This window comes from Trachurus trachurus, assembly GCF_905171665.1.
Source record: "Trachurus trachurus genome assembly, chromosome: 16".
Taxonomy (NCBI): Eukaryota; Metazoa; Chordata; class Actinopteri; order Carangiformes; family Carangidae; genus Trachurus; species Trachurus trachurus.
This window is the reverse complement of record NC_139902.1, coordinates 25,909,507-25,925,466: the sequence shown is the minus strand read 5'-3', so window position 1 is coordinate 25,925,466 and position 15,960 is coordinate 25,909,507. Positions and strand designations below refer to the sequence as shown.

Sequence of the window (15,960 nt, the reverse complement as noted above, 5' to 3'; positions counted from 1 at the left end):
TTGAGTTAATTCTTCATCTTTCTGGATAACCAGCTGCCATCAGGCTGCTAAACACAACAATTACACACCACTAACAGTTCCCACTAACACTATCATATTGAAAGCGCAATACCTAAGTCATATGTACAATGCCTCAAATCAGGTTCATCTCTGCAATAACCTCCCCTTGCTTTTTTCCTTGTGCACTCACTTCATCTTTTCAGCCTTTATTGTATAAATGTCTAACATATGTATATAGACATAGATAGGTATGTTTATGTATTTAATGAGTCTATTTACTTATTTATCTGTGTTTGCATGCTTACACTTTTGTTCTGCTCTGCATCCTTGATGTTTCTGCAGAATGACAATAAAGAGAATCTGGAATCTTGAATAAATGCTTCACTGCAAAGTTGTGCAGGATTTTTCAGAGCAGCTATAAGTGCACACACCTGTCAATTTGCCTATGAATGCATTATTCAAATCCAGTGTCATTTAGTTGTAAATAGTATTTTACAGTGTCATTTTGTCACAAGTTACTGCACGTTTGCAGGTACAAATAAGTTATTACTGGATTCTGCTGGCATTTCTTCTTTATTTTTAAATGTGCCATCTGTGCCTTGTAGACGCATTTTAATTAAATTACCCTGTAAATTAGCAGTGGTATTATGTAATATTCCCTTTCCTTGTCCTATTATCTAATTGGACACAATTGTGCCTTGCTGAAGGAAACTTCTCTAGTGTCTGTGACATGAGGTGACATATAAGTTAATGATGAAGAAGGATATAAATAGGAAGAACTTTCACCTTTTGCACATTTGACCTGCTCAGCTTCAGATTTCACATTTGAAGTTGTATAGTTGTATTTATTTCACACACGCTGGCACAGGACTTGGAAAAAAAGCCAAAGGAAATGGCTCATTTAAGATATGATATCATGTATATTCAGCATGCAACATCGATTTTATTGGTATTCATATATTTTCTGAACAAGTGAGTGAACACGTTTCCCATTTACCAGCATATAAAGTCAACAAAACTCCATATGCATGGGTTTCTCAGTGTTTTTGCTGCACAGGTGGTGTAACGTGATTTACTACTAAGAACTACAGACTGTTTCCTTATCCAGTCCCCAGGAGAGCCATCCCATCATATTCAGACTACAGGCTCTGCTGCCGTCTGAAACCTGCCTTTGATAAACAGCAAATAGGTCCATGAATGACGTGGCATTAGTCTTACAGGAGGAGTCGACATAGTTTACTGATATTTCTGGATTTCTACTTCTGAACATCTCTCTCAGTCTTGTCCGGAGTGATGACACTAACGCAGAGCTCAGTCTGTTTGCAGCAACACCACACACACAGACAGGTATGTATATAGTAGCTAGCTGCTGACCTGAAACCTGCAGGGGTCAAATATCCATGTTGCATCCCACATCGGGCTTTTGACCTTTGGCCTCACATGTGTCTGATGTCTCTCTCTACCACAGGTCTGACAGTGTTTTCTTCATTAACAACTATCAGTCAGTGCAATAAGTGTGCAGTGCCATAGATACACATGCTACAATAACACAGTATCTGTCTATTTCTGCCATGTCTCAGCTGATTATTAGTTTTATTTGTAGCTAGAGAACAAAAAAATCATCTGTGCATGGTCATGATTATGTGTAATGAAGATAATGAACCTTGTTGCTTTGTTGGTTGTGCAACATAAATGTTTGGTGCTTCTCACTGAGCATTTCCTCGTGAGTTTAAGTCAAGGCAGTGTGTTTACTACAACTCAAAAACAGAGTTTTATGGGACCTGATCTGTTTTGCACATTCACTGTGATGACTTTTCATGATGCAGTGACGGAAACTACGTTTAATTCCTCACCTACTACTGTATATCTGAAGTAAACACAGAACAGATGGCAGCTGGTGATTCCTCTTCTTATGATTTATAAAAAGCTTAAGAAAAGTATTGTAGATATCATCAACTAAACAGTTGCTTTAAGGAAAACAGATCAAGCTTCTTACCTTTTTTTAACGAAACTAACAGTTTTTCAAGTGCTGCAGTAAAAGTCTCTGAAGAAATCCAACCTCGAGTCAAGAGGAAAAATCTGTGCAGTAGCTCCAGACTGTAAACATGCATATATCCAAGTCCTGTGTTTTTCTATGTGTGCACACTCTTTCATTGCTCTGCTCTTCACTCCATCCACTCTCCGTTACGCTGTGTACACCCCCTCTGACTCCAAACCAGGGGGACGCCTCTTGTTCAGGTTTGTCTATTGGTAAAACATTCAACCGGGGGAGGCTGGGAGCTGGCTCCACTCCTCGAACTTCAAAGCCCTGAAACATTTCATATTATTATTGAAGTGGAGTTGACAGGACTCCAAAGTTTGGTCTTACATTAAAAAATGAAGAGTTTATTTTGATTGAGGGACATTGGAGGAATAAAATTCAAAGATGTTTGACATCCATTATGCATCTTAAAGGGTGAAAACACAAATCATATGATGATGATTCAATATTTTTTGCAAGTTTGTATACAATCCAGAGGGTTTTATTTTGCACAGGATTTTAAAAATGAATATGTTTTCTTATATCTTTAACAAGAACTCCTTACAATGTGGTAATTACCGGTTTTAAAAAAAGGAGATATCTGAGAGTTAACGTGTCTGAACACTAAAAAACATTTGTCCAGCTGTGTAGTTTAAGTCATAACCACCGTGACAGAGGTGTATGTAACTTTCAAAGCGATGCTTGGATGAACTTTCTGTGTCTTCACTCGAGGAGCCATGGAGCAGAAAGTTATGGAAAGACTTTGTAACAACCATCACCTGTGTCTGTGTGCCACACAATGAACCTATTTATACACCTCTTTACAAAAACAGTTTCCAGGTGCAGGGCAGAGGAGAGAAAGTCAGTGACAGAGACATTTTCCTGCTTTATCACTTGTTGATAGTTATAGTTCAGGGTATCCGTGGGGGTCTTGAATAGTATTAAAAGGTGGTAAATCAATTTTGGGAAAATTAAGACCCTTAAAAAGTATTAAAAAGTATTTTCACGACTTTATAAAGTCTTAAATTTTGAAGGTATTTTTTTTTCTGAATTAGCTGTCCAAGAGTTTGAGTCCTAAAAACATTGTAAAAGACAAAGATGAACCGGTACATAAAGAAGAGTGGAGCAATGTTTTTTTGTTTGTTTTTTTTAGAAACTTTGCCTTTGATTTATTATCCTAGCCTATTTTGAATTCTGTTGTATCATAATGGTCTATAGTCTTTATCACAAACTAAAACTGTTGAGTTAAAAGTGTCACTGATGTAAATGGTTACAGCTTGAAGTGGCAGTGAGGTATTGAAAAATATTGAAAAGGTCTTGAAAAAGTCTTAAAAAGGTATTAATATTAACTTCAAGATTCCTGTATATACCCTGTAGTTGTGTGAAGTACAACTCAAAGAATACTATAGCCTACTAATAAACTGGCTGAAATACAAACTTCACAGTTTACATAAAAGTTTCACCTTCAAAATAAAACACAAACATCTGTTGATGGAATTGGATTTTAATAGACAAATAAATGTCACATCTTTATTTTTCATTCAGCAGCAGTCTTCAGTGTCTTGCAGGACATTTTGTGTCCGGAGAGCGACTCGCCAGCCAATATAATGGCATCTGGTGGAACAGACTCGTGTGTTTACACAGACCAGATGCTACCGTTGGCCTAATTGAAAAAACACAACCAGGGTCCACATTTACCGAGCTGAGCTCCCCAAGGTCCGATCTAGAGTCATTGCAACAGGTTCCTTCGTGCAACTCTCTCATAGCGACTTCAAAGAGCGAACTGATTCCAGATCAGTGCTACTTCTGTGCCGTCCAAATAAATACATAGCAGCTCATGACATTTCCCATCAGTCAGTCATTCAGTCAGTAGAAACACACAGTTACATCTAAAAGATACAAGGGCCAACCAGCACAGCCCCAACTTCCCCTAACAGACGACACAACACTGTCCACAGGTGGATAAAACAGTAAAAGGTGATGATATGTTCGATATACTGTACACTACTACGCTGCTCTAAGATCATGTCAAAAATACAGGCAGATTCGTTTCTTTGGGAAAACTTCCAGTCAAGGCGACACTTCGCACACACTCCCCACACACACACACACAGATCTATAAAGTGCACCCCATCAGAGAGAAAGTTATGAATGAAGGCAATTCAACCCTGATCACGAGCAGAGACATGACAAACAGGAAACAACGACGTGACGACTCTTCACTCATTACCGAGAGCAGGAATAACATTTTTGCATTTGTGCATATATGAATATCAAAGTTAGAGGACTCACAAAATATTTATCACAAGTACACACACACAGAGCATAAAAATATATGTCATCTATCGTCTATCAAACTTTCTGGTGCTTTCGTTAAATTACTTCAGCCAGTTGTTAAAATGCATAAAAACACACATCATGTGTCTGGAAATAACACCGACAGGGACAGAGAGAGGATACAAGGGGAGAGTAATAGGAATACGAGTTGTTCACCAATCAATAAATAACAGGGTGAAGGGGTGGAGGTCACGGTGGTGATTGTTAGAGTGTGCGCGTGGCGTGCATGCAGTTACTATGTGTGTGATGTCATTATGTGTGCGTGTCTGTGCATGCTGTACTGTAATGTATGTGTGTGTAGCTTCAATATATCCATGAATATACTGTAGACTGGAGAGGCAGTGTGGTGCATAAACTTTGTTGGGGTCGTCCAGTCAGCTGCTGCTGCTGCATCCTGGGTAATGTTTTCATGCGGTAGCGGAGGTGTAGGGAGGAGGGGGAGGCTGCTTGGTGGGGAGGGCACTGACACTGTCGTCGTACGGAGGAAGCAGCACCTGTGGATAAAGAGCGAAGAAGAAGGAAAAAAGCTCATGGTTACTGCGAACAATCGGGTATAACTCAATACTTAAATAGCACAAGTGCAATATTATGATAGTTGTGTCAGACTCTGAGCCCGTTTGTGTTAAACTTGCATAATATTACACCGGCTTTGGTGTCGTTCCAAACACAAGAATTAAAACTTGTATTCTGGATCAAATGAATATATCAAAGCACAGAAACCCTCATGATTTCCTACCGGGGCTAAAATGCAGGATTTCAACAAAATACCATTACATAACCTGTAAAACTGAATATGTAAGGCAGGGCAGCTTTAGCTGTCAGCCACATTGTCTCTACACAGTCAAACAGGAAGCACTTTTCAGCCTTAAAGGGATAGTTCAACATTTTGGCAAATTGACCTTTATTTGTCGGTGCAAGCTATTTTTAGAACGGCGGAGCAGAGCCGCGAGCTGCTCAGAGCTACGCTACGGAGGCTCATGGGATTTCTTGGTTTCCCTCATCAAACTCATCAAATACACAATCCAACAACTCCAAAACGCTCTGGTGGACAAGTTGTGACCTGCACATTCACCACGCTATGAGATAATAACAGAACGTTACCAGACAGAGTTGTTTTAGAGGTAAATGCAGAGACTGCTTGCTGAAAAAATTCCCCCGACAGGAACGTGCATCAGCTGTTTTGCATGAATTTAATGATGAAATGAAAACACGTATCTACTAAGTGTTGTCCTTAAATACGTTTAATATGTATATTTTAATTTCAAGTTACTTTATTAGGCTACTTCTATTCCACATATCTCAGAGACAGACAATGTCCTGTTTATTGCATTATACAGTATGTGATTGATTGATAGCTACAGTTACAGTACCTGCATAGAGCAGTAATACAGCATAGAGCCATTTTGCAAGATGACTTGTTCTAGCATTGATGTACACATTTTAATGTCAAAATAATTTTTACATAAGAAAGTTTTAAATACACAGCTTTGAATTAACATTTGGATATTATATGCTACTTTTATTGAAGAAAATAACCAGCTGACACAAAGTAGGACCAAGGTCAGTGGGAATATCATCAGTTTCTTAAAAACTCAAAGTGGTGGTGTTCGGATGTGATGATGATGCGGTGAGATGGGAGAGTCAGCGGATCACCAGAGTTATTACAGTTCATCCCAGAGTGGACATGAGGTTGTGTACCAAAATTTCATGGAAAATTAATCCAATCATTCCCAAGACAGTTAAGACCAAAACCGCAAATGTCAAAACCTCATGGCTTGCAGGGTTTTTTTGGGGGGGGGGAGAGGATCATCATTAGTCGTTATACTCATCTCCTCTCTAGAGGACCATGAACCGTCACAGCAATCTGTCTAATAGAGGCTGAGATATTTCAATCAGGGCAGGCCAGTCATCATTATCAGCCCCTGAGCCACACTAGCCCCAGTCAGGCAAACTGATTTCTAGCCAGTGGCCCTTAGACATTTAGATACATTACTGTGTGTGGGTGTGTTCTCTGCAGGTACACGCTGTTTCAAAACAAGAAGGAAATATAATCCATGGGAGAGAACCTGGGTGATGAATGAGATATGGGACACTGAACAAAGCAAGAAGTTGTCCAGATTTTGTGTTTTAAAGCTGTGCACAGAGGCTTATTTGCTCACTCATCCCCTCTCTATTATGTATCCCTCTCAACTGAAAGTAAAACTAGGGTAGCCTAAGTGGTCACTGGTGCTAAATTTGGTTAATGACTCTCTATCATCTGCGTCAGTCTCACTTTGTCCGCTGCTCAGCGTGATGTTCTTTTATAGATGACAGATCTAGAGCTGAAGTCCCATTGTGAGGGAAACACAATTATAAACTGACAGCATATTCTCCTTGAACTTACAAGTCCATAATGTCAGTAAACTACACTGCAAAATGTAGGATTGTAGGATACAGGAGAGATCGTCTTCAGAGAATAATGCAGACGATTGGTGTAGCTAGCTACTTTTGTTAAAGGTGTACAGAAAAGAAAATTGAATTTAAGCCCACTCTTGGTCATAAAATGAGTGTAATAACTCATCTTTCAGACGTTGTAGGCCAAACTTTGTGCAAAATTCTATTTTTGAGTAAATCCGGGATGAAAGTGTGTTTGTTTTTTTTCGCATTGGATAATGCAGCCGCACGGATTATACGTCAGCCTGTACACGATTCACCAGCCACTGATATTGGATCCGTCATCTGTCATTCAAACGTCTGAGACACGCACACACACACGGAGCTCGGTCTCGCCCCAAACTTTGAATGTCCCGCCCGCTCGATAACGACCAATCAAATTAGTTTTCCTTACTCGGGTAAACTCGTGTTGCAGCTCGTGACAAGTCGGCGCGACAAACAGGACCAACGGCCATTTCTGTACACCTTTAAGGGTTAGGAAAATGTTGTTGTTTCGTACAGAAAATACGATTCATGATATAAGGGACAGTACATATCAATAAACATGCAGAATGTAAATATGTGTGAGATTGTAGCCACGTGGCTTTTTTCCATCTCTTGTCCGATTGTCAGGTTGGTATTTGTTAAAACAAGAGAGACAAATTCAGAGGAAACCAGACAAAATTAACAGATAAACCAGTAAACCATTAAAATAAGAACAATATGGACTAGGAGTTGGGGAAACCACATGAAATTAATCAATGAGAATATAAAGTGCTGGGTTGTATTGCATAATGCCCATAATAAAGTGCTAGATATTGACTGTGACTTCACTCATATCTTTATTTACGTATAAACAAAACTTCAATCTTTCCCCACACTTTGCCAACATGCTCTGCTCCCTAAGCATAACCATAAAATTAAAGGGACTACGAGGACTTTCAGAAAGCGAAGTGTTTCCACATTACATTTCCCTTGAGCCTCCGTGCACACGGTGAAATTTTTGGACGGACGAAAGCGAAAACATTTGCCAACAATGTTTTCATTAATCAAGAACGAAAGTCGGAGGTTTGAAGACGATCAGATACCATCGTAGTTCCGACCATAAACGATGCCACCTAGCGATCCGGCAGTGTTATTCCCATGACCCGCCGGGCAGCGTCCGGGAAACCGAAACTAGGAAATGTTGGGCGAGTCGACCACTAAATAATAATATCAAAACAGCTATAAAGACAAAACGATATATTTATCGAAAATGGACCCATTAACAAGTGGGTAACGTAGATTCGTCCACATTAATATGAGACTCTTTTATAACCAAAAGCAAACTCCTCGGGGTCTCGTTCCTACAAAACGTTTGTGCTGTTGGAGTTTAGTTGTACAGAATAAATAAATAAATGTAATTTCTTGCATTCTTTCACACTCCCAAAAGCAGAACAACTGCCCATTTAGTAAATTTGTTCATCTGCCTACATTTACTGTGATAAATCTTTTGACACGTCTTTATAGACCTTAAATCGTAAAGAGAGAAATTATTACTTATTTTATCCTCTGAGGTATTTCAGTTATTAACTTAATCTAATGTTGCTCCTAATAAATACAGCACCTGCATGAGTGTGAATAACTTTTCCATATGTGCAGTGCAGGAGTTTGGCTCATATGGAAGGCATTAGTTGATCTTTGACCTAACCATTGTAATAACTGATACGCAGCCAGCCATGCTCGCTGCTGCTTATCCAAAAGCCACAAACCTGCCGGGGATCTGCGGGGAGCTTTAATTAATTAAATAAGCCTGGCTGTAACTGGAACAGCACACCTCCAGAGGTGAGGTATAAGTGAGGAAATAAAACTCCTGTTTTTCTGGCACTGTTGTTCACTTGATGATGTCAGGAGGTTGGAGAGAGTATAGGCCTCCTGTTTCTCTCTTTACAGCTCAGGTGTTTTATGCATCAAGAGCCCGCGTACATTTTTCTGTTCCTTGGAAAAACCTCAAAACATCACATAAAGCCACGCAGTGAGTGAATAAAGCTGTCGAGTGAAGTGGATTGTGTCAAATCGAGAGGAATGTTACACTCGGAGGGGTCCGTCCATAAGCTGTCGACCGTTTCTCCAAAAATACCTGTGAAACCCGACATAGTGTGAGGTCGGGTATCAGTCTGAATGGATCCAGCTGCTTACAGATCTTAAAGCAGATATCAGTGGAATGTTTTTGTTAATATAAGTCCTAAATAGTCCTATTTTCCGTCAGCAATCACTTACATGAAGTATTTCAGCCTAAACACGAGTCTCTCCGTCACTCTGCTCTGCTGTAACCCGAGGAGAAAATTTTCCTTGTGGGATACAAGTGTTATCCAATGAGGAGAGAGAACGGCATGAAGGGCTGTGTGTGCAGCCAAGGGATGCGCGTGAATGTGGTGACGTAGCACGAGGACCAATTGATGCCTGACAAGGGCGGGGGCTGCTAACTCATGGTGCGTTCAAAGAAACTCGTACTTTGTGTTTTTCCTTCCTGTGAAGTCATACCAGTTCGATCTGGTACGAGTTCACGGGTCGGAAGTTACGAGTGGCCGTTATAGGGAACTTTCACAGACAACAGGATGGTAAAAACACGAGCTACGGGTTACCTGGAACGCTACCAAGTCGTAGTTGTGACTTGAAGCTGTAACTTACGGTTTCAAAAGCCTGCCTTGAACGCAGCATTAGCCGAAACGGCCGTGAAGCTGATATCTGCTTTAACTGTTCTGCGTTTCTTTTTTTAATAAGAGCCACAACATGTCATTAGTGTTTTTACAGCCTCATTTTTCTTCCTCCTTCTGTCAAAGTATGAGTGGTTATAATGCATGTGTGGGCAGCAGTGCAGACCTGGGCAACAGGACACCGACAGGAGACCCCAGCACAGTCACACAGAGCTCACTGTACTACTGTTGTGCTTCAATCACCGTCATATAGCTAATGGATTTGCCAGCATGAAGTTTCGTCTCTCCGTCCAAGTACGGTCATCCATCCGTGCCTCTGCAGCCAATATTAAACTACCTGCTATACGGCAGCGGCCTATAGCGTTACACTTCCTTTTCCCCCCATCAACATGATGACTTTACTGTACAGCAGCCAGACTGGCCCGGAGCAAGAGGAAACCCACGCAGATGATAAAAAACGTGACTTGTGGTTGGGATTGAAACGGGAAATCATTTTTCCACAGAAGTTGTTATGCTGCCTTTAGAAGTGAAGGAAGCAGCAAATCAAGTTCAGAGACGTCGTTTTATGGCCGATCTCTAGATGGTAATATAGACATAAAGGATAGCAAATGTATGGCGATGATGATTCTTTTTTCTTATATGAGCATCTTCGCTTCTATTCAGCTATTTCATTAATAACCACTGTTGTGTAAATCACGGGCTTTGCTTGTCAGAAATTATCTCTCCTACAGTTGTTGCTGACAAAAGTCTCATAGGTTGTCCGATAGGGAAAAAATAGAAGAAATGCATGTTTTACTACAGCGTTTCTCTAACTGTTGAGCAACTTCCCGGTAAATTGAACAACTTGTCCAGTGACGTTCTGTGCAAATTCAATGTAAACCCTAAAACCAGCATTAATAGACTTCAACTAACAAATGTTATAATGTGCTATAGAGCTAAAATGTTGTCAAAATCTATTCAAAATCATCTGTGACTACTATGTTACACCATTGTATTGAGTGATGTTAACATCCATCTTTATTATAAATGTGTAGCTTGTAGTTGACTCAGAGCCATATTCTGTACTTTCTGCTTTAAATGCTCATTTGTGCACCAAATGTGTATTAATCCGTTGCTGAAAATAGTCCCAGACAAATATATAATTTACACCTTTTTTTGAATAAAGTTGGCCACAATAGTTTTTTGTTAGGAGCTTTAAACTCCGGTGCTTTCAGGCTTAAAAACACAGTAAAGATAATCATATAGGTGACTTACCGTGGTGTCATTGGTTGTAACGTAGAGCAGGATTTCAGAGGTTCCTCGGCCACTCACATATCTGTAGCAGTTCCACACACATGCTATGAGGTACGCCTGAAATCAGACAGAAAAACACAGATCACAAGCTTGAACTGGATGTCATCTAATCAATAATACTCTCTGTTTGCTTTCATTAACGAACAAATTTGCCAATTTATTAATTTCATTACATTTGTCTTCACCTGACACATGGCTGGTGTTTACAGTGTGTATGAATTGTGCACCTGAAAGTATTCATTATTTTCTAAGCACAGTCCCTGCAGGGTTGTGGTTTCGAGAAAAAAACAAAAAAAAAAACAAAAAAAAAACATCTTTTCCACGTTATTATGGAAATCATTGTGTTCCAAAACATAATTAGGTCGTCGTGTCCCCTGGGAAGCTGTGGCGCAAGTGTTGCTTCCTTGCAATATATTTAAACACAGATGGCACCGTGATACATGGCACATAATCCCTCACAGTCTCATATGAGGCCGTCCTGTCCCGACACTTTCACTATGTTAGTGTAAGGAACTATAACACTCAAGAAACTCACACCAATATTCACTTTTTTTTTTAATCTAGACTTTATTTTTGGTCTATCTTAGTGTCATCTGTTAATCATCTAACATCTGAGCATGCATCTAGCTACTGGAGCTCCCCACTGCCAATCACAACTAAAACATCCCTCCACAAGCATGAACCAAGGACACACTGAGCTCTCTAACTTCGATGATAACCCAATTAAGAAGCTGCTTTAAGGCTCTCGTAGCTCAATTAGCCTCTTAAACTGTTAACTAATCCTGCAAATAAATAAAAGTGGGGCGCCCAGGGAGGCATTTTGATCAGATGGGCCAAACCGCCTCAACTGGCTCCCTACAGATGTCCAAGCTCCTCACCTGATCTATAAGGATGAGTCTCATTTGTTATGATGTCATATAGTAAAATCCCTGGCAGGCCCTGAAAAGAACTGTTCAATCCAAGTGTATAAATGAAACTAAAAGCTTACCTTGAAGCCAAGAATACAGCCGATGAAGAGCAGTACCATGAGGACCAAGCACACATTACTGAGAGCTGCAATCTCCTCTTTGTAGGGGAAGTTATCAGGCTGCACAGGAGTCAAGAAAAACAACACTTGGTGAGCAGAAGAGTTCATTTTAGGAGACAGAGCAGACAGAAGCAGCATCTACTGATATGTGAAAAACTTTAAGCATCACAAAAGAGTCAATTTCCTGCTGTTCGGTGTCACTGACTTGAAAACACTTGAAGGGGTCTCACCAGTTGCTGCAGGTAGTCCTGTATGGTGTTGGGGTAAACCACAATGCTGATAGCAACCAGGGTATTGAGAGCAAAGTCAAATATCTGGTAGCAGAAAAACGGGATGATCCAGGCGGCACGCAGCTGAAAACAGAGATATTTGATTTTAGGGTATTTAGGATGGGCTGATATGTTTATCTGAGAGCGGGAGAATCAAGCTGAGCCCTTTAACGCAGACACAGTGGACATCAATCCTCAAACTAGGTCACAAAGAGATTACGGTGTGTTTAAAATTATGAAACAGGACGGGACGGATGGCACTTGGATTTCTCATGTTTTTCAAAGACTGCAAAAAATAGAAGAAGCGCATGTGTGTGTATGGCAGAGCACTATAACAATATCTAATAGCTGTTTAAATGATGGAAGTCTGTGAGATTTCCACTCTGTCTGACACAATCAGTGACTAATTGTTCAATTTATTTAGTTTTTATCCGCTATTTTGATTCAGTATTAACAGAATAGTCAAGAAAACCATCTGTTTACCTTGTATGCACCATATGTTGCCATCCCACATATAAGAATCATCAGCAGAGAGATTGCAGAGGCAATGCACATATCTGGAGCAGCAAGAGAAGAAAAGAAAATATTTTTGTTATTTTTATTATTAATATTTGTCTATTTTACTCATTGCAAGGTCACTTTGGTTGAGGCACGCTCCAAATCCAAATCAAATTTCTGCAAATGTTTTCGACATCATGTCCAGCTGAACTAAAGTGTGTGCGCAGAAGATAAATGACATGCTGCATCTGTCAGCCAGACAAGGAATTAACCTCTGCTCTGTGATTCGCTCCATGTCAGCCCGGCCTCGTATCAACTCAGCATAACAAAACTAATCATGAGGTTACATAAGGATATCACCAGGCACAACATCCGAGTACATGATGTGGCTGTACCAGCTAGGGAATTTAATGGAGGAACATTTCTCTGTCCTCTCTGACCCAGTAAACTGATATATACGGTATGTAAACTGCAGCTTTGAGTTACAGTTCAGCTCACAAAAACATGATTTGAAAGCATAAAGAGAGAAACAACATATACATTTCCAAAAATGCCAGCACTGGAGAAAAAAGCAGCAAGCCCTTTAAAGTTCATTAATAGTTTTAAAACCAGAAATAAGCCATGAACACAACATTAAAATGTCCTAAACGCTTACAAACATGGTAGCATAATATATGCATCAAGCCGATCAGCATTTATTTGGAGTCATGTTTTTGTCCACCTCGTGTGAATACAGTAAGTCAAATATTTATTCTCTTTTTAGTTTAGTTCACAGCTATGCACACATTTGCCTCCCAACTTTAGTTCTGCACTTATGATGTAGATAAGTGAGTAATCTCACTTTGTTATTTCAGTAATGGTTTTATCAATATAAAGAGCAATAGAATAAAAGAGAAACTGCCTGATGGGCTTTTTGTCCTTCTGTTTCATCTTCATCCTCTCTATATCACAGCTCGATGTCCTGCTTTGAAGATTTGCTGCCCTAACTAGCGACAGCAGAGGCTTTGAAGCTGCTCTGAATTATATTATTTTTTTGAGTCAATGCACCAAAAATAATAACAAGTGCCTTCGAAAACAGAGGGCACACAACTTAGTTTTATTTTTCTAACCTATGTGCCACACAAGAACTGTGAAATAACTGCACATTACCACATTCCTCATTATCATATGAGGTTATTTCTTGTTTTCAGTGTGTGTATGTGTGTTCCTAATATGAGGGTTGCAGCAGCTGGTCCTGCCTTCGGTAAAGGATCATCGGACGCCCTAATCCCCCCGGAGCTGGGGCAGTACGGTCATTCCCAATCAGAGGTTATACCAGCATCGTGTGCTGGACTTCCAGTCAGACTGAGTCCAGTCCAGTGTGTGCACCTGGCTCTGTTAAGAAGGCTTTCTTTTTTTAAATGCCCTGCACAGATGGACATCAGGCTTTGCACGTCTGTGGCTTTGGATGTTTAAATGTAAAGAGAAGTGCTGACTGTCGTCTAGACGCATGTGTGAGGTCACTCACTCTCACGACACAATAAATCATTGTATTAGCAGCTGACAAACCTATTTGAGCCTATCACCACACACAAAAAGAGATGAAGTCATCCGTCACATTCAATTTTAAAATGTAATTTCAGGTAAAATAAAAGCAATACAGAAGCTAGAGGGGTTTTTTCTCACAGATTACATATGAGCTGTTTACTTAAAGCAGAAGTGAGTGGTCCGGTTGTTTTCGCTAATGCTGCGTTCCAGGCAGGCTTTTGAAACCGTAAATTACAGCTTCAAGTCACAACTTACGACTTTGTAGCGTTTCAGGCAACCCACTCGTGTTTTTCCGTCCTGTTTTACCGGTGAAAGTCACTATAACGGCCACTCATAACTTCCAACCCGTGAACTCGTACCAGATTGAACTGGTATGACTTCACAGGTCGGAAAAACACGAGTTACGAGTTTCCTTGAACGCACCATAACAGTCCTCGTCGCTACGTCACCACATTCACAGCGTTCCTTGGCTGCACACACAGCCCTGCATGCCGTTCTCTCTCCTCATTGGATAAAAACTGTAGGATACGATAAATGTTTTCTCCTCGGCTCAGAGCAGAGCAGAGGGACTGAGAGACCCGTGTTTCAGTCCAAACACTCTATGTAGCTAAGTGATTGCTGTCGGAAGATATAACTATTTAAGACTTATATTAACACAAATATATCACTCACTTCTGCTTTAACTAAATGTAATAATCAGAAAATAAATGGCAATAACAGATCCACTGGTTGTGTCTCTGGTTCGGTTTTTATATGAGACTATATTTGGGACATTTACTGGGAGGTTGCTGAGCACCGGCCGTCTAGGTTACTTACTGGCATCATCCATGACGTCCAGGTCATTAGCCAACTCTGCGCTAGTCAGGTGGTACTGCTCAGGATCATTGAGCGCTGTGAGCAGGATGAGTAACACCACGGCATTGATGAGCTTAGGGAGAGAGGACATATGGGCAGATAAAGGCAACAATATGGACAGACAGGGGGTAAATGGGTAAAGAGGCAGTGGAGTGAACTCTGACAAGTGGGTTAATCTTGATCAGCTGCAGAATTTTAAAAAAAGAATAGGGATCTTAAAATGACAAATTGAACTTTATCCCTATAAATAGCTATAAATAAATCAAATTTCAAATCCAATGTAAAAATGCTGAAGTCTAAGCACAAACATAAGCCTTTGTTTTGGTCTGGCTGGCAAAACTCATTATGCAGATGACTCATTCATCCCCACTGACCAGGTGAATGCGATGGAAAATTCTTTGCAGTCAATAGGCAGCAGCAGCAGCATCATGACACAAAAACCTGCTACCTGAAGAGGCCCACTGCTAATTTATTCATAGGGAGCAGCCAGAGGATTTTTCCACATGTGGGTGTTTGGTTTAATTAACCCCTTCCTGCACGTACAGGTTAACAGATTGGTGCAATAAAACAGAACTGATATGTTCTGGTTTTCATATTGCACAATCATTGGAAACAAAGCACATATTTTGAGCTGTTTCTTATCTATAAGGTTAATTATTAAAAATAAGTCGATTAACAAATTGATCAACTCTGCAACATTATAACCCTTAAAGTAAATAATCCAGACATTTGCTGAAATTAAGGGTTTGGATGATATCAGAATGCATCATTAAATCCAGTGTAAACATAGCCTAACATCTGTAAACATTCATAATGATGATGAGTGATGATAATAAACTATAGGCGGTGCTCACCATGTACCAGACCCCCAGGATGATGGTTCCTGTGCGGACATGGCAGCACAGACAGCAGCTGGTGGAGTACCAGCGGTCCCACGGGGAGATCATCATCTTGTCACGGCTGTATCACGGCTGCTGCTCGAGCATGTAGGTGAGAGAGAGAGAGAGAGTCAGTCAGTCAGCGGTG

The 15,960-nt window shown here is 40.3% G+C and overlaps 1 protein-coding gene across 1 annotated transcript; it reads right to left on the bottom strand.

Moving 5' to 3' along the window:
• Window positions 1-4,725: 4,725 nt before the first annotated feature.
• LOC310999909 (lysosomal-associated transmembrane protein 4B-like) lies at window positions 4,726-15,895 on the bottom strand. Its single transcript, XM_083990517.1, has 7 exons — window positions 15,789-15,895; window positions 14,896-15,007; window positions 12,538-12,611; window positions 12,016-12,138; window positions 11,747-11,845; window positions 10,720-10,815; window positions 4,726-4,851 (listed from the first exon to the last, which is right to left on the bottom strand). The coding sequence occupies exons 1-7, from the start codon at window positions 15,882-15,884 to the stop codon at window positions 4,765-4,767; spliced, it is 687 nt and encodes a 228-aa protein (XP_083846643.1). The 5' UTR covers window positions 15,885-15,895; the 3' UTR covers window positions 4,726-4,764.
• Window positions 15,896-15,960: the final 65 nt, after the last annotated feature.

What these genes read in the sequence shown, in the direction of transcription:
- LOC310999909 (XM_083990517.1), bottom strand. Translation starts at nt 15,884, where the DNA reads ATGATGATCTCCCCGTGGGACCGCTGGTACTCCACCAGCTGCTGTCTG. An exon ending in TCCTGGGGGTCTGGTACATG is followed by an intron (nt 15,008 to 15,788) that starts GTGAGCACCGCC and finishes TCTCTCCCTAAG; the next exon opens with CTCATCAATGCCGTGGTGTT. An exon ending in GCTGTATTCTTGGCTTCAAG is followed by an intron (nt 10,816 to 11,746) that starts GTAAGCTTTTAG and finishes GTCTGATTTCAG; the next exon opens with GCGTACCTCATAGCATGTGT.